A 27,792-nucleotide genomic window follows, 5' to 3' on the forward strand; every position below is an offset into this window, starting at 1 on the left:
TGATGGGACAGTGTAGAGGGAGCTTCACTGTGTCTGACCCTGGGAGTGTGTGATGGGACAGTGTAGAGGGGCTTTACTCTGTGTCTGACCCTGGGAGTGAGTGATGGGACGGTGTAGAGGGAGCTTCACTCTGTGTCTGACCCTGGGAGTGTGTGATGGGACAGTGTAGAGGGAGCTTCACTCTGTGTCTGACCCTGGGAGTGTGTGATGGGACAGTGTGGAGGGAGCTTCACTCTGTGTCCGATCCTGGGAGTGTGTGATGGGACGGTGTAGAGGGAGTTTCACTCTGTGTCTGACCCTGGGAGTGTGTGATGGGATGGTGTAGAGGGAGTTTCACTCTGTGTCTGATCCCAGGAGTGTGTGATGGGATGGTGTAGAGGGAGTTTCACTCTGTGTCTGATCCCAGGAGTGTGTGATGGGACGGTGTAGAGGGAGTTTCACTCTGTGTCTGATCCCGGGAGTGTATGATGGGATGGTGTAGAGGGAGTTTCACTCTGTGTCTGATCCCAGGAGTGTGTGATCTATCAGTGTAGAGGGAGCTTCAGTCTAACCACCCTTTGCAGTCCTGTCCTGTGATCTTTTGACAGGACACTCACATTGAGAACATACAGAGTTGGTATCATCACCACAAAAGCTGAGAAAACAATAAGGAACTAACTAGATAATTCTCGCCATGTTTGGACATCAGCATCTGGGCCACCTCCTTCAAGTTGTCATAGTAACTCTGCTCGTCCACCCCATTGGCAAACGTGACGGAGATAATTCGTTCGGTGATGTAGGTCAGGTGAAGGTCTGACCTCTCCTCCATCGTCTGAGTGAGGCTCACACTCCTACATCAAAACAGAGGGTGAAATGTACAGTGAATAGTTTGGCAAAGGCCAGCTGGGCTGAAGGGTTTTTTTCTGTGTTGTGGTGTTCTATGACTTGTGTCACCGCACATTCTGGCACCAACATGGCATGTCCACAATGCTCGGCAGCGGACCACAGAACAAAACAAAACACAGCATACCAAGCGGAAAAACAACAGCAAAACAAGCCTCGATCCTACCTCCCACCCACACACACTCATACACAGCCCTCTAACTCCAGGACAGGCCATCTTCGGCCTCCAGTGGATTCGTAGATTTTCCAACATTGGGCCTTCGACTTCCCAGCAGAGATTCGCAGGCTTGGGGCTCCGGCCACAGACATCACCTTCTGGACTTCCAATCATCCTTCGATCTGGAATTCCAATCAACCCTCTGGCTTCAATCTTTGGTTTCAGCCCAGGACTTGCAGATGATGACAAATGAGGGCCTGAACCCTAGGGCTCGAGCACCAGACTCACTGATGACAGGACCTTGAGTACTAGGCCTCAAACTCTGGTCTCACTGGCCTGCACACCCAGGGCCCCTCCCCACCCTCGTCCTCACTAGTTTCCTGGCTCGACATTGACCTCTTCCATGTCGCTGGCTTTAGAATGTGGAGCAGAAGCTTAGGCTCCGTCCTGTCTGCTAATCTTATTTATTTATTGATGCAGCGTGGAACAGGCCCGTCCGGCCTAACGAACGGTGTCACCTAGCAACCCACCTGTTTAACCCTAGTCTAAACAAGGGACAATTTACAATGACCAATTCACCTACTGACCGGTACACCTTTGGACTTTGGGAAGAAACCCACACGCACACGGGACGAACGTACAAACTTTCTTGCAGAGGACACCAGAACTGAACTCTGAAGCCCCGAGCTGTAATACCATTGAGCTAACCACTATGTTACCGTGGCGCCCCTGTCCCTAAACACTAATCTGACCCCAAACTCCCCTCCCTGTTCCCCAAACCATCCTTACAAACTGAAAAAAAAAGAAAAAAGAAACCTAAACTGCAACCCTGACGTAGACCACAGCTCGGCGCCATCTTGGAATTTGTCTCTTGAGTGCCTTGCTACCATCTTGCGACCACAGATTCCAGCGGCTTAACACAGTGACCATGTCGCCTGTGACCGAGCTGCAGATCACTCACACTCGGTAAATAAGTTATGCAATGATTAACCTGAGGAAATAGCCCAACAATTCCATGCATTTCAGCCGTTGGCAAAAACAATGATCCGAGGTTTAAATTCCATCGGATTAAATCACTTCCCATTTTACAAGTTTCCTGATTCATTCCAGACAATTTCTCCAACCAATGGGCAATCTCCCACAGGACGAGAAGCAGCGTTACCTGAAGCTGATGGAATTTGAGAATTGGCCCCAGATCCAGCCATGGATACAGACATCCACCTACCCATACCGACCAGGTACACACTCAGACACGGACACAGAGACAGACCTGTTGAGTATGTGCCCACTCTGATTGGCAGACATGCTCAAAACACACATACACTCTCACACACTCTCTCTTTCACACTCTCTGTTTCACACACTCTCTCTCACGCACTCTTACTCACTCTCTCTTTCATACAAACTTACACATACACACACACCACATTCTCACTCTCCCTCACACAATCTCACTCTCTCTGACATACACACCACACTCTCACTTTCTCTCGCACATACACAACCTACACTCTCTCTCACATACGCCCTCACTCTCTCTCACACACACACTCTCACTCTTTCTCACATACTCTCTCACACACATCACACTCTCACTCTCTGTCATGCACTCTCTTTCCCTCACACACACCACACTCTCAATCGCCCACACTCTCTCTCTCATACACACTCTCTCTCTCGCACTCTCACTTTCTCACACACACACCACACTCTCTTTCTTACACACACTCCCACTCTCTCTCACACACACTCTCAACCTCTCTGTCTCACACACTCTCTCTCACACAGACACCACACTCTCTTTCTTACATACACTGTCTCTCTCTTACACACTCTCACTCTCTCTCACACTCTCTCTCACACTCACTCTCTCACACTCTCTCTCACACCCTCACACTCTCTTTCTCTCTCTCTGACACACACTGATGAGCAGCTCGCTCAGCACAGAGCTATGGCACTGATCCTCTGAACACCAGCCTGTGTGGTGAGGTCAGTCTGAGGCTGCTGGAGAGCTGGGGTATGCTCCTTACCTGGAGGGTCTGTGTCGTGATGGAAGACTCCTGGTAGACCTTGCAGAGCCCTATGAGTGAAAGAGAGAGTGAGAGCGTGAGAGAGAGAGAGAGTCCACAAAGTAAGTTTATTATCGAAATACGTATATGTTACTGTATACTATTGTGAGATTCATTTTCTTGCAGGCATTTACAGGAAAATAAAGAAATAGAATAGAATTTATGAAAATCCACAGTATACAAAAACAAAGACTTACAAAAAAACATAAGGCATTGCAGCAGAATTAGGCCACTCAGCCCATTGATTCTGCTCTACCATTCCATCATGGCTGATTTACTATCCCTCTCAACCCCATTCTCCTACCTGTTACCTTTGACACCCTGACATATCAAGAACCTACCAACCCTCGCTCTAAATATACCCATTAACTTGGCAGTGTCCGCGGCTGTCCATGGCAATGATTTCCACAGATTTACCACCCGCTAGGTAAAAAAATTCCTTCTCTTCTCCACTCTAAATGGGCATCTGTCAATTCTGACTCTGTGTCCTCCGATCTTGAATACCCCCACTATGGGAAACATCCTCTCCAAGACCACTCTACCTAGATCTTTCAATATTCAATACGTTTCAATGAGATCCACCCCCAACTCATTCTTCTAAACTCCAGCAAGTACAGGGCCGACATCATCAAGTGCTCCTCAAACATTAACCTTTTCATTGATGCGATCACTTTCATTAAATTCCTCTGGATCCTCTTCAATACCAGCACATCTTAATAAGGAGCCCAAAACTGCTCACAATACTCCAAGTCAGGTCTGATCAGTGCCTTATAAAGCCCCAGCATTACATCCTTACTTTTATATTCCAGTCCTCTCAAATTGAATGCTAACATTGCATTTGCCTTCCTCACCACCAACTCAACCTGCAAAATTAACCTTTAGGGAATCCTGCACAAGGACTCCCAAGTCCCTTTGCAACTTGGAGAATGGTCTATCCCTTTATTCCTTCTACCTTTGTCCTTTATGTGTGTTATGTCCAGTGTTACTCGTTCGTCCTTTATGTCTTTTTTGGGATCGCAAGTCACTGCTGGAAATGAAGAACAAGTACTGCAGATCTACCTCATCAGTGAGTTGCTCGATAGCGGTGCAGCTGGACTTGTTTTGCACTGTGTCGCAGCCTTCTTCAACCACTCAGGGAAGAGAGCACCAGAGGCAGTGCGCAATATTGGAAATGATTGTCTTTGACATTTTTATTATGATCGCAGGACCCTTTTGGACATTGGGAATGTAGGATACTATGAGTGTGATTCACTGGCTCATTGGTGGGGGAGCTGTGTGGCTTGGCTTCAGTTGTGACGCGGACCAGGCCCTGGTGGCTGTTGCGGCCGCCAGGGAAAGAGACGTCCAGGCTGGCTGTGTGTTGCTGGATTTCATATTGGATTTGGGGCTGGCATCTCCGGTCAGTGCTGCTCTCTAGTGGTCAGTCCTGGAAAGACAAGCTGGATTGTGTTTGGCTGCTGCTGCACTAGTGTGAGATGAGGAACTGCTGCAGTTTGTTCTTGCAGAAACATGGCTCCCGGACAACATCCCATTCACCATCAATCTTCCGGCCATGACACTCAGGCACTTGGGTTAGATTATTATTAATTTTTGGATTTTTTTTTGTAACTTTGTTTTTCTGCTATCATAATTATAAGTGCCTTTTACTGTGTGTGACTGTTGGTTCTGTGTTTTGCACCTTGGCCTGAGAGGAATGCTGTTTCATTTGGCTGCATTCATGGGTATGGTTTAATGCATTAGGGTCCATGAACATACACTTCCCTACATTATATTCCATCTCCCTCTTTTTTGCCTATCCTCCCAATCTGTCTACAGCCTCCCCACTTCCTCAGCACTAGCTGCCTCTCCACCTATGTATAATCCTCAAACTTAGCCACAAAGCCATCAATTCAGTCATCCAAATCACTGACATATAATGTAAAAAGATGTGGTCCCAACACTGACCCCTGCGGAACACCACTAGTCACCAGCAGCCAGCCAGACAAGACCTCCATTATCCATGTGTGCAGTTTTGGTCTCCAAATTTGAGGAAGGACATTCTTGCTATTGAGGGAGTGCAGCGTAGGTTCATAAGGTTAACTCTTGGGATGGAAGGACTGTCATATGTTGTAAGATTGGAGCGACTGGGCTTGTATACACTGGAATTTAGAAGGCTGAGAGGGGATCTGATTGAAACATATAAAGCTATTAAGGAATTGGACACACTAGAGGCAGGAAACATGTTCCCGATGTTGGGGGAGTCCAGAACCAGAGGCCACAGTTTAAGAATAAGGGGTAGGCCGTTTAGAACGGAGTTGAGGAAACACTTTTTCACCCAGAGAGTTGTGGATCTGTAGAATGCTCTGCCTCAGAAGGCAGTGGAGGCCAATTCTCTGGATGCTTTCAAGAAAGAGTTAGATAGAGCTCTTAAAGATAGTGGAGTCAAGGGATATGGGGAGAAGGCAGGAATGGGGTACTGATTGTGGATGATCAGCCATGATCACAGTGAATGGTGGTGCTGGCTCGAAGGGTTGAATGGCCTACTCCTGCACCTATTGTCCTATTATAAAAACAAGAGAAAATCTGAAGATGCTGGAAATCCAAGCAACACACACAAATTTCTGGAGGAACTCAGCTTGCCAGGCAAGGGTCCTGTCCAAGGATCTCGGCCCGAAACATTGACAATACTCTTCCATAGATGCTGCCTGGCCTTTTGTGGCATTTTGTGTGTGTTGCAAGGCCTCCATTATTCCCACTCTTTTCCTCCTGTTCGTCAGCCAATCTTCTATCCGTACCAGTAAATTTCCTGCAATATGATGGGCTCTTATCTTGTTAAGTAGCCTCATGTGAGGCACCTTGTCAACAGCCTTCTGAAAATCCAAGTAAACAACATCCACTATATTGGCTGTTATTTCCTGAAAGAATTCCAGCAGATTTGTCATGTAATGATGCTGACTTCGGCCTATTTTATCACGTGCTTTATACTGTTTACAAATCTCATCCTTGATGGTTGACTCCAACATCTTCCCAAACACTGAAGTCAGACTAACTGGCCTATAATTTTCTTTCTTCTGTCTCCCTCCCTTATCATTTGCAATTTTCCAGTCCTCCAGAACCATGAAAGGATCATTGAAAGTGTCTGTAGGTTGTGGAATCAGCCCAGAGGTGAAATGAGTGAAGTTACACACATCAGTCCAGGAATCTATTGATTCTTGAAAGATTGTTACTAATGCCTCCACAATCTCTTCAGCCATCCCTTTCAGAACCCTGGGGTGTAGTCCATCTGGTCCAGATTGCTTATCCACCTTCAGACCTTTCAGTTTCCCAAGCACCTTCTCCTGAGAAATAGCATCTATGCTCACTTCTGCCCCCTGACACACTCGAGTTTATGCTAGTGTCTTACACAGGGAAGACCAATACAAGATACTTGCTAAGTTTGTCCTCCATTTCTTTATTCCTCATTACTGCTTCCACAGCATCACTTTCCAGCAGTCTGACAGCCACTCTCACTTCTCTTTTACCCTTCATATATCCGATAAAAACTATTGGTATCCTCTTTGATATTATTGGCTCTCTTACCTTCATATTTCATCTTTTCTCTCCTAATATCTTTTTAGTTGCCTTTTGTTGGTTTTTAAAAGCTTCCCAATCTTCTGATTTCCGATTCATATTTTGCTGCACTATACTGATTTACTTTTTAGTAAGTGTCAGATAAATCAAATTGTGCAAATATAACATAATACTGAACATATGAGTTGAAAAGGATCATTGAAAGTGTCTGTAGGTTGTGGAATCAGCCCAGAGGTGAAATGAATGAAGTTACACACATCAGTTCAGGACCTGATGGTTGTAGGTAACAACTGTTCATGAACCAGGTGGTGTGGGACCTAAGGCTCCTGTACCTCCTGGTTGATGGTAGTAGGGAGAAGGGAGCATGGTCTGGATGGTGGGGTCCTTGATGATGGATGCTGCTTTTTTGTGGCAGTGCTCCTTGTAGAAGTACTCAATGGTGAGGAAATTTTGTCTGTGATGGACTGAGCTTATCCATCACTTTCTGTGGACTTTTCATTTCCTGGGCATTGGAGTTTCCATACCGGGCTGTGATGCTCCCACTGTGCATTTACCAAAGTTTGTCAAAGATTTAGATAACGTGCCAAATCTTCAAACCTCTTTGAGATTTAAGAGAGAGATAAAGAAGGAGAAAGATGGAGAGAGAGAGAGAGAGGTTACATGTTTATCAAGTCATTGAGAAATCTAAAAAAAACATTATAGTCATAGAACACTACAGCACAGAAACAGACCCTTCAGCCCATCTAGTCTGTGCTAACCAGGTTCTCCCCAGTCCCATCGACCTGCACCTGAACCATAGTCTTCACATCTCTTCAGTGTTGTAATCAAACCCACATCCACCACTACCGCTGGCAGCTCGTTCCACACCCTCACCACCCTCTGAGTGAAGAAGCCCCCCCTCAGGTTCCCTTTAAATATCTCACCTTTCACCCTTAATCTACAGCTTCTAATCCTAGCCTCGCCCGACCTCAGTGGAAAAAGTCTGCTCTCATTTATTCTGCCTATACCCCTCATACTTTTGTCTCTCTTTATCACATCCCCACTCATTCTCCTATGCTCCAGATATACTGTATATCAGAGATGAACAAAATGTTTGATATATAGGTGGGACTGACAATGGATAAAGAAGAAACATGTGTCTGGAGTCAAAGGAGGTGAGGAGGTCCTTAATGGACACTTTGCTTCTCTAGTCCCCAGTGAGAAGGACCTTGATGTTTGTGAGGACAGTGTAAAACAGACTTGTGCTGGAATATGTTGAGGTTAAGACAGAGGATTTGCTGGAACTTCTGAAAAGCACTTGGACTGTTAAGTCCAAGGGGCTGTAGGGGATATACCCCAGGTTACTTGAGGGAAGAGGTAGCTGCAAGGACAGGACCAGATGATTGGAGGGTGGCAAATGTTATTCCTTTGTTCAGGAAAGGGAGTAGGGATAATTATAGACCAGTGAGTCTTATTTCAGTAGTGGGCAATCTAATTGAGAGGATTTTTAGTGACAGGACTTAGAGCATTTGGAGAAGCATGGACTGATTAGGGACAGTCAGCATGGCTTTGTGAGGGGCAGGTCATGCCTCACGAGCCAGTGTTTTACAAAGAAGTGACAAAACACATTGATGAAGGTAGAGCAGTGCATGGATTTCAGTAAGGCATTTGAAATTCCCCATGGTAGGTTCATTCAGAAAGTCAGGAGGCATGGGATCCAGGGAGACTTGCCTGTGGGGATGCAGAATTAACTTGACCATGGAAGCATAGAGGGATATAGTAGATGGAGGTTGTGACCAGCGGTGTTCCACAGGGATCTGTTATGAGAACCCCTGCTCTTTGTGATTTTTATAAATGACTTGGATGAGGAAGTAGTAGGGTAGGTTAGTAAGTTTGCTGATGACACAAAGGTTGGTGGAGTTGTGCAGTGGAGAAGGTTACAACAGGACATCGATAGGATGCAGAGCTCGGCTGAGAAATGGCAGATGGAGTTCAACATAGAAAAGTGTGAAGCAATTCATTTTGGAAGGTGGAACTTTGCTGAGTACAAGACTAATGATAGGATTCCTAGTAGTGTGGAGGAACAGAGGGATCTTGGGGTCCATGTCCACAAATCACTCAAAGTTGCCACGCAAGTTGATAGGATGGTTAAGGAAGTGTGTTGGCCTTCATTAGATGGGGGATTGAGTTCAAGAGCTGTGAGGTAACGTTGCAGCTCTACAAAAGACCACACAGAGTATTGTGTTCAGTTCTTGCCCCCTCCTGATAGGAAAGATGTGGAAGCTTTAGAGGGGGTGCCAAGGAGATTTACCAAGATGCTGCCTGGATTATAAGGATAAGTTGAGCGAGCTAGGTTTTTATCTTTCCTATCTGGATGCATCACAGTTTGGTACAACAACTGCTCTGCACGTGACCACAAAAAACTGCAGAGAGTTGTGAACGCAGCTCAGCACATCACAGGAACCAGTCTCCCCTCCATGGTCTCTGTCTAGACATGCTCTCCTCATTGGGCAGAAGATACAAGAGCACAACACACGTACCACCATGCTCAAGATCGTCTTCATATCCCACCGCTATCAGACTCTTGTCCGTTAAGGTGGGCTCTTGACCTCACCATCTACCTCCTTATAATCCTGCACCCGATTGTCCACCTGCACCACACTTTCTCTGTAACTGCAACACTTTACCCTGCTTTCTGTTATTGTTTTCCTTTGTTCTACTTCAATACACTGGGTGATGAATTGATCTGAAGGAACAGTTTGCAAGGCAAATCTTCACTGAATCACAAAGAATCACATGATAAACATGTGATTGTACAGTATCACAATGATAAACCAATTTACCAAAGTATGAAAGACAACTTGATAAAGTATAAAAGAAAGTTAGAGTTCTAGACAGAGTGCATAGTCAGTGCCTTTTCCCCAGCGCAGCAATGGCCAACACTACAGGACACTGGACATTGTTTAAAGAGAGTGTAGGGAAGTTTAGAAGGGATTTCAGAGATAGTTTTTTTTTAAAACCCAGAGAGTGGTGGGTGCGTGGAATGCCCTGCCAGGGGTGGTAGTAGATACAGATAGAGTAGGGACATGTAAGAAACTTTCAGGTGGGCACATGAATAATAGTAAAATGTAGAGGATTATGGACTGTGTCAAGGGAATGGTTAGATTGATTACAGAGCAGGTTTATACTGGTTGGAATTGGCTGAAGGAGCCGTTCTGTGCTGCACTGTTCTGTTCTATGTTCCATATTGAATCTTCTGTTGCTGGAGCAACTGGTAAACAGTTAGGGAGGCTGTGCAACAGTAGCATGGGCTTTGGTGTGGACATCTAGAATAAAGTGGACTTATTTCAGAAAAGCTGTCGATGTACCGGGATCAGCTGAGGCAGGATTTACAGGATGGACACCTGGAGTAGGTGGGGCGTGTAATGGCGTAGAGATAGAGAGAGTGGGGGTTGTAGCAGCAGAGGAATCACAGTAAACGTTGGAGAAACCCACTAAACTTTGGGGGAAACACACACTGAACCTTGGGGGAAACACACTAAACTGGGGGAATCACAGTAAACATTGGGGGAAACACACTGAACCTTGGGGGAAACACATTAAACTGGAGGAAACACACTAAACTGGGGGAATCACAGTAAACGTTGGGGAAACACAGTAAACATTGGGGAAACACACTAAACATTGGAGAAACACACTAAACTTTGGGGGAAACACACTAAACTTTGGGGGAAACACACTAAACTGGAGGAAACACACTAAACTGGGGGAATCACGGTAAACGTTGGGGAAACACAGTAAATGTTGGGGAAATTCAGTGGGTTGGGCAGTACCTGTGAAGAGAAATGGACAGTGGATGTCTCACGTCTCTGGGAGGATGCAACATTTCTAGGTGCTGACAGGGAGATTAATCTTATTTACAATGAGCTCACTGGGAAAATGTCAGCATTTACAGCATTTTTATCGAGTGTGCAAATATTTATATTGTCTCAGCGGGAGACTGTCAGTAATTAAAGAGGTCACAGGGAGAGGGTTAATATTTACTCTCTACTCTCTTTAAAAGGCGATGCCTTAGAAAGGCAGCATCCATCATTAAGGACTCTCACTATCCAGGACATGCCTTCCTCTCATTGCTGCCATTAGGGAGGAGGTACAGGAGCCTGAAGACACACACTCAACAGTTTAGGAACAGCTTCTTCCCTTCCACCATCAGATTTCAAAACAGTCCGTGAACCCATGAACACTACCTCACTATTTCATTTTCTCTTTGCACTACTTACATATTTTAGAAATATTTCTTGTAACTTACACAGACCACAGAACAGTACAGTACAGTAGAGGCTCTTCAGACCGTGATGCTGTGCTGACATTTCAACCTACTCTGAGATTAATCTAACCCTTCCCTCCTACATGGCCCCCCAGTTTTCTATCATCCAGAGGGTCTCTTAAATGCCCCTAATGTAGCTGCCTCTCTCACACACCCACCACTCCCCGTGTAAAAAACTTAACCGCCGACATCCTCCTATATTTATTGAAATCACCTTAAAATTATGCCCCCTCGTATTAACCATTTCGGCCCTGGGAAAACGTCTCTGGCTGTAGACTCAATCTAACCCTCTAATCACCTTGTACACCTCTTTCAAATCACCTTTGGTCCCCTTTCACTCCAGAGAGAAAAGCCCGAGCTCACTCCACCAACCTTCATAACACGTGTTCCCTAATCATGGAAGTATCCCTGGTAGCTCTCCTGTTGCCCTGTCTAGGGTTTACACACGTAAACTCACAGTAACATCCTAGGAATTGTGCTCATTGCTGCCATAAAACAAAATATTCAACACCGACAAGAGTGATAATAAACCTGACTCTGATTTTGATTCATATGAGGTCACAAAAAATGAGTCAGTATTTACAAAGGTCATTGGGAAAGGGTCAGTTTTACAGGGGTCATGGGGAGAGGGTCATTTTACAGGGGTCAGAGGGAGAGGGTCAGTATTTACAGGGGTCAAGGGGAGAGGGTCAGTATTAACAGAGGTCAGAGGGACAGGGTCAGTATTTACAGGGGTCAGAGGGAGAGGGTCAGTTCTACAGGGGTCATGGGGAGAGGGTCATTTTACAGGGGTCAGAGGGAGAGGGTCAGCATTTACAAAAGTCATGGGGAAAGGGTCAGTATTTACAGGGGTCAGAGGGAGAGGGTCAGTTCTACAGGGGTCATGGGGAGAGGGTCAGTATTTACAGGGGTCAGAGGGAGAGGGTCAGTTTTACAGGGGTCATGGGGAGAGGGTCAGTATTAACAGGGGTCAGAGGGGAGAGGGTCAGTATTAACAGGGCTCAGGGGTGAGGATCACTATTTATAGGGGTCAGAGGGAGAGGGTCAGTTTTACAGGGGTCAGAGGGAGAGGGTCAGTATTTACAAAGGTCATTGGGAAAGGGTCAGTTTTACAGGGGTCATAGGGAGAGGGTCATTTTACAGGGGTCAGAGGGAGAGGGTCAGCATTTACAAATGTCATGGGGAGAGGGTCAGTATTTACAGGGGTCAAGGGGAGAGGGTCAGTATTAACAGAGGTCAGAGGGACAGGGTCAGTATTTACAGGGGTCAGAGGGAGAGGGCCAGTTTTACAGGGGTCAGAGGGAGGGGGTCAGTTTTACAGGGGTCAAGGGGAGAGGGTCAGTATTAACAGGAGTCAAGGGGAGAGGGTCAGTATTAACAGGAGTCGTGGGGAGAGGGTCAGTTTTACAGGGGTCAGGGGTGAGGATCAGTATTTATAGGGGTCAGAGGGAGAGGGGTCAGTTTTACAGAGGTCAGAGGGAGAGGGTCAGTATTTACAGGGGTCAAGGGGAGAGGGTCAGTATTTACAGGGGTCATGGGGCAAGCGTCAGTATTTACAGGGGTCGAAGCAGTTTGTCAGTTGTTACAGGTACTGATAGATTTAGTGGGAAGAATGGTCTCCCACTATGACTGTCCAATTTATTTATGCTTTTTTTCTATATTATCACGTATTGCATTGAACTGCAGCTGCTATGTTAACAAATTCACGTCACATGCCAGTGATAATAAACCTGATTCTGACTCTGATTCCATATATTTAATTCCACATTTCTCCTGGTGACCCACAGCGTATTATGACCCCAAACAGAACCCCTGTTGACCTCATTCCAATCCCGTGCCCTTCAACACCAGCAGCACGTCACTGAGTGTCTGAGACACCGGTGCTGAAGGACTGCTCATCAGTTAAACTCTGACACCCTGCCCTTCCTCAATGCCCACTGCTACAGAACCATCAACAGCCAACACCTCAAGCTGAGATGCTTCACTTGGACCTAAATGGCCCGAAACACCGACCGTTTGTTCCTCTCCATAGATGCTGCTTGACCTGCTGAGTTTAGCTCCTGCAGCATTCCGCGTGTGTTGCTCAAGATTTGCAGCACCTGCTAAACGTCTTGCGTTCACAATGACAGGTTTTCGCCGTCCGGCTGGTGACAACGAGAGAAAGGTTCTGCTGGCCGGGCTGGTGTTGTGGGACAAGCGCGCGGCAAGGAGAAGGGCGTACATTTCCGCTGATGCCTTGGGCTGTCTGTCCTTGGGGAGCACGGCAGGCGAGCTGAGTGCAACACCTCTCCCGCCAGGATCTCACCAGACTGATCAAGAAGCAGAAACGCACTACAACCACACCCCTGCAAGGGTTAACAGGGCAGAGTATGACAGACAGGAGGTTAACCCTCACTGACCCAGAGGGTTATAGTTATCAGCAGTTGTCAGAGGGGACGGCCAGAGACTTTGTCCCAGGGCGGTAATGGCTAATATGAGGAGACATGACTTTAAGAATTTGGGAGGAAAGTCTCAGGGGGGTGTCAGAGGTAAGATTTTATCACACAGAGTGGTGAGGAGTCGAGGCACATACATTTGGGACATACAAGGAACTCTCAGATAGGTACATGGATGATAGAAGAACAGAGGGCTCTAAGAGCTAGATTGATTTTAAAATGTCTGCACAACACTTTGTGGGCCGAAGGGTGTGTACTGTGCTGTACTGTTCTAGGTTCTGTGTTATCAGTTCTATATTCTAACACAGAACAGTACAGTACAGCACAGGAACAGGCCTTCTGGCCCATCATCTCTATGCTAACCACAATCTTCCCATTCCCCCCGCATCTATGCACCTGCCCTACAGCCACTTAAACACCTCCACCAAAGATTCAAACATTAGCCTTATTTGTCACATGTAAATCAAACACCGAAACATCAAAACATACAGTCACATGTGTTGTTTACATCAACGACCAACACAGCTCGAGGATGTGCCGGGGGCAGCCCACGAACGTCGCCAAGCTTCCTGCGCCACCACAGCATGCCCACGACTTACTAACCCTGACTCGTACGTCTGAATGTGGGAGGAAACCAGGGCACCCGGAGGAAACCCACGCAGTCACCGGGAGAACATACAAGCTCCTTGCAGACAGCGGCGTGAATTAAACACAGATTGTTGCTCGCTGGCACTGTAAAGCGTGGCACTGCCACCCGGGCACCCACCACTCTCTGTGTAAAAAACTTGTCCCGCACAACTCTTTGGAACTTTCACCCTCTCACCTTAAACCAACGACCTGAATTGAGTTTGAATTATATTTTGGAATTAGTGGGAAGAGATCTAGTCATAGTCTGAACTTCTCCATTCTCATCCCTGGGGCATGTTCGTAGTTTGGAACGATGTGATCAGCAGCCCTGGACAGACTAGGGCGGGCTGTGTGTCACATGCCTCTTATTATTTATTTATTTCGAGATACAGCACGGAGTAGGCCATTCAGCCCTTCGAGAGGCACCGCTCAGCAATCCTCCAATTTAACCCTAACTGAATCACGGGACAACTTTCAATGACCAATTAACTACTGACTGGTACGTCTTCAGACTGGGGAAGGAAACTGCAGATACATATATAAAGTGATATATAGAGAGAGAAAAGGGAGGGGAGAAAGAAAGAGAGAGGAGAGAGGGAGAGAGGCGAAGAGAGATCAGAGAAAGAGAGGAGGGAGAGACAGAGGCAAAGAGAGAGGAGAGAAAGAGAGAGAGAGAGAAACAGAGAGAGACAGAGAAGAAGAGACAGTGAGAGAGAGATAGAGATTCACAGAAACAGATAAAGAAGAGAGAGAGGACAGACAGAAAGACGGAGAGACAGAGAGAGAGACAGAGCGACGGAGAGACAGAGAGACAGACAGAAGGAGAGAAAAACAGAGATACACAGACATACAGGGAGAGAGAGAGAGAGAGAGAGAGAGAGAGAGAGAAGACATGTAGCTGTTTCTTCACCCTCTGGCTTCACTCTCTCACCATCCCCAGACACGAATTATCCCACCGAACCCCACCTCCATCAGTAAGTGTGAACTGCATGTCCAGTAAGGGGGCCATTCAGCATCTGAGAGAGGCTCCGGCACTGAGTCAAGCCTCTCAGGGAGGGGCTGCTGAGACTTCGCTCCGGGATGGAGCCTGGAAACTTCATCCTGAGCAGCCAAACTTGGAAAGTCATTCAGTGTTCTCTGCCAGGAAAACTCGGCTAAAGTCTTCCATATGTCGGTCAGAGTTTCCCGCTGCAGATTCACTCTCTCTCTCTCTCCCTCTCTCTCGCAGCTTTCTCCCTCCCGCTCACCCACTGCTCTCTGCCCTCTCCCTGTTCGTCACCCGGACTGCACCTCACCTTTTCTTCATATGCCTCCTTCCCTCCCCATTCCCTCATGCCAACCCTCCTCCTTCCCTCCCCATTCCCTCATACCACCACCCCCTCCTTCCCTCTCACCTTCCTTCTCTCTCCCTTCTTCCTTATCGCTCCCTTTCTCCGCCCCTCTCTTCCCACACCCATCCCAGATGCATCTCCCATCCATCCCCTCCCTCCCCGTCCCAGTACCTGTGAGATATCTTTCCAACTCCATCTGCGGGACATGATCTCTCTCTCTCTCTCTGTCTCTCTGTCTCTCTCTCTCTCGTTGTCTCTGTGCCTTGATCTACAAGCCCAGGGTCAGGGAGCAGACGCCTCTCCCCCAGGTGCTCTCTGGCTGCCTTGAGGCTTCGTATCTCGGAGCCACAGACTGATCATGTTTAGCAGGGCACACAGACTGCATGGAGCATATTGCCCAGTGTCCATCCCAGGCTCTCTCGACCAGCAGCCGTCCCTTCTTCCTCTCCCATTTTCTTCCCCGCCTGGGTTAATTACGAGACTGCTCCAACACCCCTCGGTCCCAGCACCGTCCCTCCTCCCTTCCCAACACCCAGCAAAGTCTCGGGTCAGGCGTGTATCAGCTGACTGCTTCTAATGCCATTACAGAACCACCTCGCAAACACATCCCATCAGGGACAGGAAATGAAAAATCCTTAACCCTTTCACCGCACACTCAAAGTTTAAGGGAAGTTTGGACGGGTACACGGACGGGAAGGGTATGGAGGGCTGTGGTCCGGATGCAGGTCGATGGGACTAGGCACCTTGACATGAACGAGATGCGCTGAATGGCCTGTTTCTGTACTGTAGTGCGCGATGACACCACCAGCTGAAACACAGGTCTGGCCTCACACTCCCAGCGACAGGAGGTAGGCTTGGCCGGGAGCCCTGACCTACCGCAACTGAGCAGGACCCCAGGAGGGAGGCACTGGTGAGGAGGGATGTGAGAAGGAGTGAGTGAGGGAGTTCCCACAGATGATAGCATGAGAGATTGGGAGGGGGATTGATTTCTGAGGTTAGTAGACGTGGTTCCTCGGTTTGGGGAGATGGAGGGAGTGTCCAATAGATTGAAGGAGTGAGGGTGTGACATGGTTGAGTGATAGAGAGAGGAGCTGTTCAATGGCTTGAGGGAGGAGGGAGGAAGGAGTTGCCCCATAGTTTGAGGGGGGGTGCCCTACAGATTGAGGGGGATAGAGAGATAAAGAGAGTTCTACAAGTGAGGAAGGGGAGTCCTACAGTCTGAGGGAATGTTTTCACAGTTGAGGGAAGGTGGGGGGGGTGGAAGAGAGGGAGGTGGGAGGGGAAGAGTGGGGAGAGCCGGAGGAAGAGAGGGAGTGAGAGTCCCACAGTCTGAGGGAGTGAGCAGGGTTCCACAGTTGAGGAAAGGAGAGGGTGCCCAAAAGCTTGAGAGAGAGAGAGAGAGAGAGAGAGAGAGAGAGTGCCCGCAAGAGAGAAAGAGAGAGACAGAGAGACAGAGAGAGAGAGAAAGAGAGAGATGGAGAGAGAGAGCGAGAGAGAGAGAGAGAGAGACAGGGAGAGTGTAAGAGAGAGAGAGAGAGAGAGGGTGGGGGAGGAGGGAGGGAGAGGGAGGAAGAGAGGGAGTGGGAGTTCCACAATCTGAGGGAGTCATCAGGATCCCACAGTTGAGGAAAGGAGAGTGCATCTAAAATCTTGAGGGAGGGAGAGAAGGAGTGGGGTCCCACAGTTGAGGGAGAAAGAGAGGGAGGGGTGGAGCGTCTCACAGTCTGGGAGAGAGAGGGATTTCCCACAGCTGAGCAGGGAGGGGTATCTCAAATTCTGAAGGAGGGAGAGAGGGAAGGTGAGAGGGAGGGGATCGTAGTTGAGGGAGGGAGGGAGGAGGAGAGGGGAAGATAGTGGGAGAGAAGGGGAGTCTCACAGTCTGAGGGAGTGAGGGGGCCCGTAGCTGAGGGAGGAAGGGAGGGAGATAAAGGATGTTAAACATACCACAGGAAGCTGAACAGCTCAGGAAACCAAATCGAAGCCAGTGAGTTCCACTGGGAGAAAATGTGTACACAGCAAGATCCCAATCCTATGCCCCAGCAATCATTGCCGGGGTAATGGTGGCCTGGACTTTCAGTAAGGCACTCCACTCTGCCCTGGGTTGTGGGCTGCAGTATCCATTCCCGTAAGCAAACAGGACTTGAATTCCCCTTCCATCGGAGCATCTGGCCCGATGTTGTGTCCCTCGTGAACAAATTTTTCCACCACACCAGCTGTGGAGGACACGTCAGCCTGGTGTCCCAAAGCTAGGCTGTAGAGTCACCACGGGCACAGCCCTCACCGCGGGCACAGCCTCCACCACCATCAGTAACATCTACAAGAGGCAGTGACTCAAGATGGCAGCCTCCATCATTACAGAGTTTCGCACTCCGGGACATCGCCGGGGATCATGACCACCATCAGGGAGGGAGTACAGGAGCCTGAAGACCCACAGTCAGTGTCTTCTTCCCCATCTGCCATCGGCCTTCTGTACTGTCCATGAGCCATGAAGGTTACCTCATTATTCCTCTTTTGCACTATGTATTCATTTTGTGATTTATAGTCATTTTTGTGTCTTGTACTGTACTGCTACAAAACAACAAATTCCATGACATTTTGTCAGTGGTAATAAACGAGATGCTGATTCTAACAAAAGGGTTTCAGTCACTGGTTTGTAACCTGTTACAGACAACACACACAGACACACTCCACCGTCAGGATGGGGTGGGTGGGGGCGAGGAGGGACAATTAAAAATATAAAGATCTTTAAACCTTAGCTTCCTTTGTCACATTTTGTGCTGTTCTGCCGGGCATTGTAGGCACGCTATGTTGGTGCTGGAAGCTCGCGAGCTGCCCCCAGCAAGCACGTCGTCAGGCTGAAACGAACGATGTACACTGTCTGTTTCGACGTACATATTATAAATAAATCTGAATCTGCATACTGAAACATCGAAACAGGCAGCTGAATGCGCCGTTTGCATCAATGACCAGCCAACACCGTCCGACAATCAGCTGGGGGCAGCCCGTGAGTGTTGCCATGCCTATAGCATGCCCACAACTTACTAACACGTACGTCTTTGGAATGCAGGAAGAGACCGGAGCATGTGGAGGAAACCCACGTGGTGACAGAACCTGCAAACTCTTTACAAACAGCGGCAGGAATTGAACCGGATAGCTGGCGCCATGAAGCATCATGCTAACACCCACGTGACCAATTAACCTGCTGACCCGTACACCTGTGGACTGTGGGAGGAAACCAGGGCACCCGGCGGAAACCCACGCTGACATGGGGAGAACGTGGACTGTGGGAGGAAACCAGGGCACCCGGACGAAACCCACACTGTCATGGGGAGAACGTGGACTGTGGGAGGAAACCAGGGCACCCGGACGAAACCCACGCTGTCATGGGGAGAACGTGGACTGTGGGAGGAAACCAGGGTACCCGGCAGAAACCCACGCTGTCATGGGGAGAACGTGGACTGTGGGAGGAAACCAGGGCACCCGGACGAAACCCACGCTGTCATGGGGAGAACGTGCAGACTCCTTGCCAGCGGCTGGACTCGAAGCCCGATCGGCAATTGCTAACGCAGCAAAGGAATGCACCAGCCGCTCTGCTACCGTGCTGCCCACGGAGGAGGAAGACGAGATTTGAATGGAGTGTACTCACTGTGCTGCCTACATGGTTGAGTGGGACCGTGGCACTGGAGGGCTGGAGAGAAAGAGCACATTGGTTTGAGACCGATGTTCCTGCGAGACATTTACCGCGAACAGCCAGAACACCAGAAGCCGAGTTGCAACGTGACTGGACAAGGGGAGAACCCCGGGCTGAAGGAGATACTTCATCCGAGATGATGAGCATCCGTTCGGATGGGAAACAGCTTCTACCCCTGGCCATGGGACGTCTGAAACCCCTGCCATCACCCAGCTGTCACCGCCAGCAGCGTTATCCTGTTTCCTTTTTAACTTGTGTCATAAATGCACCTTATTATTTGTTAATTTGCTAGTGGAACTGTTACTTTACGCATGAGTTATAAGTACTATGTTGTGCATCTTGGTCCAGAGGAATGTTGTTTCGTTTGGCAGTATACGGTGGAATGACAATAAACTGAACGTGACCTTGGACTTGGGGAGCCTAGTGACCAACGCAAGTTACTCATCCAACCGGGATCTAACTCCGTACATGGGAGGTCATCATTCCAGGGGGCACAGGGGTTTCTACTGTGTATGTTACCTTCTTAGTGATTCAGCATGGTAACAGGCCCCCCTGACCCACTGAGCCCATGCTGTCCAATTACGCCCATGTAAGCAATTAACCTACTAACCCGCACGTCTTTGGAACATGGGAGGAAAAAGCAGCACCTGGCGGCCATGTGGAGAACGTACAAACTCCTTACGGACAGCAGCGGGAACTGAGCGCAAGTCACTGCCGCTGCAATGGCGCTAATCTAACCGCTACACTCCCGCGTCACCTTAAACCACACGAGCTTGACGTGAGCCCTTGGGTTTCAGGGGAGTGGGGCATTAAAACATTGTGCGTGACACACTCCAGTCTGGAACTGGCTTTGTCCCTGGAATGGGCATTGATTCCGAAACTGACCTGAACCAACATGGAAAGGCCGCCAGTGTTGTAACAAGTGTGAAAATACAATGAAGACAGCCGGACACCAGAACATCTATAAAGAGTAAAGATTAGCTCTCTTTGTCAATGCTGGAGGAACTCAGCAGGTCAGGCAGTGTTTCAGGCCGAGACCCTCCACCTGATCACCTTTACTTGTGACACGTACGTCCAACACACAGTGAAATACGTCATTTTGCATCAACCACCAACACAGTCCAAGAACGTGACAGGAGCAGCTCACAATTGTCACGAAGTTTCTGGCGCCAGCATAGCCAGTCCACAACCTACCCTTCCTAATCTGTACGTCTTTGGGCTGTGGGAGGAAACTGGAGCACATGGGGGAAACCCAAGTGGCCATGGGGAGAACGTACAAACTCCTTACAGACAGCTCAATGTTTAAAGTCAACTTATTATCAAAGAACATGTATATATCACCATATACACCCCTGAGATTCATTCTTGCCAGCATTCACTGCTGAACAAAGCAATACAATAGAATCAATGGAAAGCTATAGCGGGAATTGAATGCAGGTTGGTGGGACCGTAAAGCTAAATGCTAAATGCTACGCTAGTGGATCCAGCTTGTACCAAGTTAACTTTCTAACCAAGTTCCACCCTTTGGATTTCATAACCTTCTGTGTGGGAACTCATTAAATGACACAGATCACAGAGTGAGCTAGCATGGGCACAGATCATCTGGCCAACTTGTCCACACAACTGGTGGCCACAAATCTGCGTCAGTCACCACTCTCACAGCGAAACTCCATCAAAGCTCCACAAAATGTCCAATCACCGTGACCAGACCTGCCCTTCTCTTTAACCCTGCCTGCACAAACTGATCTCTCCTTTCCCAGTGGTGAGTCATTTCTATTCCTGGAAATTTGGGAAATGGTTCATTATCATTCCTGAATATTAGACCATAAGACCACAAGACATAGGAGCAGAATTAGGCCATTCAGCCCATTGAGTCTGCTCCACCATTCCATCATCGCTGATCCCGGATCCCTCCGAACTCCACACACCTGCCTTCTCGCCATATCCTTTGACGCGCTGACCAATCAGGAAAAGATCAACTTCCACCTTTCATATACCCACGGACTTGGCCTCTACCGCAGTCTGCGGCAGAGCATTCCATAAATTTACTACTCCCTGGCTAAAAAAATCCTACCTCTGTTCTAAAAAGTCGCCACTCAATTCTGAGGCTGTGCTTTCTAGTTCTGGATACCCCGCCATAGGAAACATCCTCTCCACATCCACCCTGTCTAGTTCTTGCAACATTCGGTAGGTTTCAAAGAGATAGCAACCCCCCCCAACATTCTTCTAAATTCCAGTGAGTACAGGCCCAAAGCTGCCCAATGCTACTCATATATTAACCTCTTCATTCCTGGAATCATCCTTGTGAACCTCCACTGGACTCTCTCCAATGACAACATATCCTTTCTGAGATTTGGGGCCGAAAACTGTTGACAACACTCCAACACACACAAAATGCTGGAGGTGCTCAGCAGGCCAGGCAGCATCTATGGATAAAAGTACAGTCGACGTTTCGGGCTGAAACCCTTCGGCAGGACTGGAGAAAAAAAGCTGAGAAGTAGATTTGAAAGGTTGGGGGAGGGGAGAGAGAAACGCCAGGCAATAGGCGAAACTTGGAGGTGGAGGGATGAAGCAAAAAGCTGAGAAGCTGATTGGTGAAAGAGACAGGGCCACGGAAGAGAAAAAAAGGATGCGGGGAAGGAGAACCAGGGGGAAGTAATGGGTGAGCAAGGAGATAACATGAGAGGGGGAGAAAGGGATGGGAAATGGTGAAGGGAGGGGGTAGGCATTATTAGAAGTTTGAGAAATCGGTGTTCATACCATCAGGTTGGAGGCTACCCGAACAGAATATAAGACGTTGTTCCTCCAACCTAAATATGGACTTATCCTGAAAATGGGATTGGGAAGTGGAAATAAAATTTTAATTTTAATTGTCTTATAAAGACTCAGCATTATCTCCCTGCTTTTATATTCTATTCCCCTTGAAATAAATGCCAACATTGCATTTGCCTTCTTCAACCAGTAAATTAACCTTCTGGAAGTCTTGCACGAGGACTCCCAAGTCTCTCTGCACCTCTGATGTTTGAACCTTCTGCCAATTTAGATAATAGTCCACAATATTGTTCCTTTTACAAAAATGCATTATCATACATTTCCCAACATTGTATTCCATCTGCCACTTCTTTGCCAATTCTTCCAATTTGTCTAAGTCTACTGCAATCGCATTGCTTCCTCAGCACTAACTACCCCTCCACCTATTTTCATATCATCCACAAACTTTGCCACAAAGCCATCAATTCCATTATCTGATAAATAATAAATAAACACTGATAAATAATTTGAAAAGCAGCAGTTCCACTACTGACCTGAGGAACACCACTAGTCACCATCAACCAACCAGAAAAGGCCCCTTTTATTCCCACTTGCTGCCTCCTGCCTGTCAGCCATTCCCATATCCATGATATCCACTGCCTCTCCTTTGTCCACCCTGCTTGTTACTTTCTCGAAGAACTTTACCAGATTTGTCAGGCAAGATTTCCCTTTACAGAAACCATGCTGACTTTGGCTTATTTTATCATTAGTCTCCAAGTACCCCGAAACCTCATCCTTAATAATAGGCTTCAACACTTCCCCAACCCCTGAGGTTCAGCTAACTGGCCTAAAATTTCCTTTCTTTTGCCTTTCTCCCTTCTTAAAGAGTGGAGTGATATTTGCAATCTTCCAGTCCTCCAGGACCATGCCAGAGTCAAGTGATTCTTGAAAGATCATAACCAATGCATCTGCTATCTCTTCAACAACCTCTCTCAGGACTCTGGGATGTAGCCCATCTGGTCCAGGTTACTTATCCACCTTCAGACCTTTGAGTTTGCCTAGCACTTTTTCCTTTGTAATATCAAGGGCATTCACTCATGCTCCCTGACATTCATGGACCTCTGGCACACTGTTAGTGCCTTCCACAGTGAAGGTAGATGTAAAGTACTCATTAAGTTTATCTGCCATCTTTTTGTCCCCCAATACTAGCTCACTAGAATCATTTTCCAATGGTATCTTCCAATGGCATCTCCAGTGGCATTATCTTCCAATTGTAAGATCAAGAAGGATCATTTAAGAGTGGTCATATGCATGGGGCCTAGAGAGATGGGGGGAGATTTTAGATCTTGAGCAGTTGATGGCTCTGGGACCATAGCCGCTGGCATTTAGAAGAACTAAACTCCTGCAAGTACATGCCCAGAGCCATCAAACCTACTGAATATTGAAATATCCTTCCCCACCCTGCTCTCCACTTTCTGCAGGATCTCTCTCTCCATGGTTCTCTAGTCCATTCATCCCTTCCCTCTGATCTCCCTCCTGGCATTTATCCCTGCAAACTGAAGAAGTGCTACACCTACCCCTACACCTCCTCCCTCACCTCCATTCAGAGTCCCAAACAGTGAGGCAACAAGACTGTCAGGGTCATCCACTGTATCTAGTGCAGCCTCCTTGACATTTGTGAGACCCGGCGTAGACTGGGGGACTACTTTGTCAATCACCTTTGGCTCTGTCCACAACAAGCAGGATTTTCCAGTGCCCAGCCATTTTAATTCCAATCTTTATTCCCATTCTGGTATGTCGATCTATGGCTTCCTCTACTGCCACAATGAGGGCCACTCTCAGATTGGAGGAGTGACATCTCATTTTCCGTCAGGGTCGCCTCCAGCCTGATGATGTGAATATTGATTTCTCTAACTTTTGGTAATTCTCCCCTCTCACCTCTTCTCTTCTCCTCACCTGCCTATCACCCGGCCGTGGTGCCCCTTCTCCTTCCCTCTCTCCCTCTCTCCTTCTCTCTTCTCCTATCAGATTTCTTCTTATTCAACCCTTTACCTCTTCCACCTATTCCCTCCAATCTTCTCACTTTATCGTCCTCCCCCCACATACCCACCCTCCCTCTCACCTTTTAGCTTGTACTCCTTCCCCTCCTCCCACATTCTTATTCTGGCTTCTTCCTCCTCCCTATCCAGTCCTGATGGAGGGTCTTGGCCTGAAAGTTTGACTAATTATTCATTTCCATAGATGCTGCATGACCTGCTGAGTTCCTCCAGCATTTTGTGTGTGTTTCCAGTATCTGAAGAAGCTCTTGTATCTAATTCTCCTCCTATGTCTTATAGTCTTTTAAATGGAATTTTTGCATCTGTATTTACATAGGGGATCACAGAGTCCATAGAACTGAAGCAAATCAGCAGTGAGGTCATGTACCCTACATAAATGGATTACAGAGAAGCAGGTGCTTTCTCTATCACTTTAAGACTCTATGTCTAGTCTTATAGAAGCTGTTCTTGAGCCTGGTTGAAGGTGCTTTCAGGCTACGTAAGATAGATCAATGCACAGAGAATGGAATGGTTGATGTTGATCAGTTGTAGTGCAGTTGGTTAGGAGGACGCTCAGACTTATTGGGCAGAATGGTGCAAGGGCCTGCTTTATTGTTGTTGTCGTGACTTGTTGTTGCTGCCTGTGTTGTTCTGCTGAGCATGTTGACCATGCTATATTGACCGTGCTTTATTGACCATGCGACGTTGACCATGCTATATTCACCGTGCTATATTGACCATGCTATATTGACCGTGCTATATTGACCGTGCTATATTGACCATGCTATATTCACCATGCTATATTGACCATGCTATATTGACCATGCTATATTGACAGTGCTATATTGACCGTGCTATGTTGATCATGCTATATTGACCGTGCTATATTGACCGTGATATATTGACCGTGCTATATTGACCATGCTATATTGACCATGCTATATTGACAGTGCTATATTGACCGTGCTATATTGACCGTGCTATATTGACCGTGCTACTTTGACCGTGCTATGTTGATCATGCTATATTGACCATGCTATGTTGATCATGCTATATTGACCGTGCTATGCTGACCGTGCTAGATTGACCGTGCTATATTGACCATGCTACGTTGGCCGTGCTATATTGACCATGCTACATTGACTGTGCTATATTGACCGTGCTATATTCACTGTGCTGTATTGACCATGCTATGTTGACTGTGCTATATTGACCATGCTATAATGACCATGTTATATTGACCATGCTATATTGACCGTGCTATGTTGACCATGCTATATTGATCGTCCTATGTTGATCATGCTATATTGGCCGTGCTATACTGACCATGCTATATTGACCGTCCTATGTTGATCATGCTATATTGACCGTGCTACGTTGACAAAGCTATATTGACCATGCTATATTGACTATGCTATGTTGACCATGCTATGTTGGCTGTGCTATATTGACCATGCTATATTGACCATGCTATATTGACCATGCTATAATGACCATGCTATATTGACCATGCTATATTGACCGTGCTATGTTGACCATGCTATATTGACCATCCTATGTTGATCATGCTATATTGGCCGTGCTATACTGACCATGCTATATTGACCGTCCTATGTTGATCATGCTATATTGACCGTGCTATGTTGACAAAGCTATATTGACCATGCTATATTGACCATGCTATGTTGACCATGCGATATTGACCATGCTATGTTGGCTGTGCTATATTGACCATGCTATATTGACCATGCTATAATGACCATGCTATATTGACCATGCTATATTGACCGTGCTATGTTGACCATGCTATATTGATCGTCCTATGTTGATCATGCTATATTGGCCGTGCTATACTGACCATGCTATATTGACCGTCCTATGTTGATCATGCTATATTGACCGTGCTACGTTGACAAAGCTATATTGACCATGCTATATTGACTATGCTATGTTGACCATGCTATGTTGGCTGTGCTATATTGACCATGCTATATTGACCATGCTATATTGACCATGCTATAATGACCATGCTATATTGACCATGCTATATTGACCGTGCTATGTTGACCATGCTATATTGACCGTGCTATGTTGACCATGCTATATTGACCGTCCTATGTTGATCATGCTATATTGGCCGTGCTATACTGACCATGCTATATTGACCGTCCTATGTTGATCATGCTATATTGACCGTGCTATGTTGACAAAGCTATATTGACCATGCTATATTGACCATGCTATGTTGACCATGCGATATTGACCATGCTATGTTGGCTGTGCTATATTGACCATGCTATATTGACCATGCTATAATGACCATGCTATATTGACCATGCTATATTGACCGTGCTATGTTGACCATGCTATATTGACCGTCCTATGTTGATCATGCTATATTGGCCGTGCTATATTGACCATGCTATATTGACCGTCCTATGTTGATCATGCTATATTGACCGTGCTATGTTGACCGTGTTATATTGACTGTGTTATATTGACTGTGCTATGTTGGCAACACTCGCACATCTTTAGGTGGTGTTGGTTGTTAACACAAATGACATTTTCACTCTATGTTTCCATGTATATGCGATATCTAAATCTGAATCTGAATCTGTTTCCAATAATTTCCCCACCCTTGGGGTTATCCTGCATGACCAACTCCTCCTCAGTCAACACTCTCCCATTAACAAAGCTGGGTCTTCGTGAGCAGTCAGTCTGCAAGGGAGGGCTAGAAAACGATGGTCAGAGTTACCACCAGGAGTTCCCTCTGCTTCACTCACGACCCTGGAGACATCTCGCTGCTGTGGATATAACCCAGTCCATCATAAAGCCCTCCCCAAAATGTGAGCACATCTACAAGGAGCGCCGTCTCATGAGAGCAGCGTCCATCATCAAGGACCCCCACCACCTAGGCCGTGCTCTCTTCTCACTCCTGCTATCAAAAAGGGGGTACAGAAGCCTCAGGACCACCCCACAAGGTTCAGGAACCATCAACCATCAGGCGCTTGAACCAGAGGGAGCAACTTTACTCATCTTCACTCACCCTCTCGCTGAACTGATTCCACAACCTATGGATTCACTTTCAAGGACGCGTCATCTCATGTTCTCAATATTTATTGCCTTTATATTTATTATTATTGCTATTATTTATTTTATTTTCTTTCTTTTTAGTACCTGCACAGTGTGTTGCCTTTTACACATTAGTTATTAGTCTTTCCTGTTGGGTGCGGTCTTTCATTGATTCTACTGTGCTTCTTGTATTTACTGTGAATGCCCGCAAGAAGATGACATCTCAGGGTTGTACATGCTAACATATGTGTACTTTGATAATAAATTTACTTTGAACTTTTTAACTTCAAACTTTGACTGGCACATTTTCTTAGCTTACCCCATCCGATAGTCCTCCTCCCTGCCACAATCTCTACACTGTTCCTTTGTTTATAAAAGTCCAGCGCAAATTATTCATTTGGAAACAACCCCGCATCGCCCAGCTCCAGACTGTCTCGGCCTCAGACAGGCCATGGTTTCATTCTCAATCTTTGTGCATTTTAGAAAACAACCTTGGGGTTTCCTTTGTTATATTTTGTTGTATTATAAAAACAACACATTTCACAAGATGTCTCAATGTGCATAGAACTTCACAACACTGTACAGGCCCTTTGGCCCACAATGCTATGCCAAACTTTTAATCTACTCCAAGGTCAATCTAACCCTTTCCTCCCACTTACCCCTCCATTTTTCTACCATCCATGCCTATATAAGAGTCTCGTAAATGCTGCTAACGTATCTGGCTCCGTCACTATCCCCCGCAGGGTGTTCCGCACAGTCATCACCCTCTGTGAAATAAAACCGACCTCTGACATCCCCTCTTATACTTTCCTCCAAAGTGACACCTTCAATTAACAAAACCACACACCTTTGGGATGAGGGAAGAAAGCAGAGGAAATCCAGTCAG

At 47.0% G+C, this 27,792-nt stretch overlaps 1 protein-coding gene across 8 annotated transcripts in view; it reads right to left on the reverse strand.

Annotated features, from left to right (window-relative positions):
* The window catches only part of tns1b (tensin 1b), a 392,135-nt gene that overhangs the window by 207,644 nt on the left and 156,699 nt on the right, over positions 1-27,792 (reverse strand). For 5 of the 8 annotated variants that reach the window (XM_063051466.1, XM_063051470.1, XM_063051471.1 and 2 more), the window contains 3 exons: positions 19,003-19,044; positions 3,070-3,119; positions 659-830 (listed from right to left, as the gene is read on the reverse strand). In XM_063051466.1, the coding sequence (XP_062907536.1) occupies positions 659-830; positions 3,070-3,119; positions 19,003-19,044 (264 nt within the window). Of the gene's footprint in view, positions 1-658; positions 831-3,069; positions 3,120-15,527; positions 15,857-19,002; positions 19,045-27,792 lie in introns of those variants that run through there. The other 3 variants (XM_063051474.1, XM_063051469.1, XM_063051472.1) reach the window with 2 other exon arrangements.

This window comes from Mobula hypostoma, chromosome 6, assembly GCF_963921235.1.
Source record: "Mobula hypostoma chromosome 6, sMobHyp1.1, whole genome shotgun sequence".
Lineage (NCBI taxonomy): Eukaryota > Metazoa > Chordata > Chondrichthyes > Myliobatiformes > Myliobatidae > Mobula > Mobula hypostoma.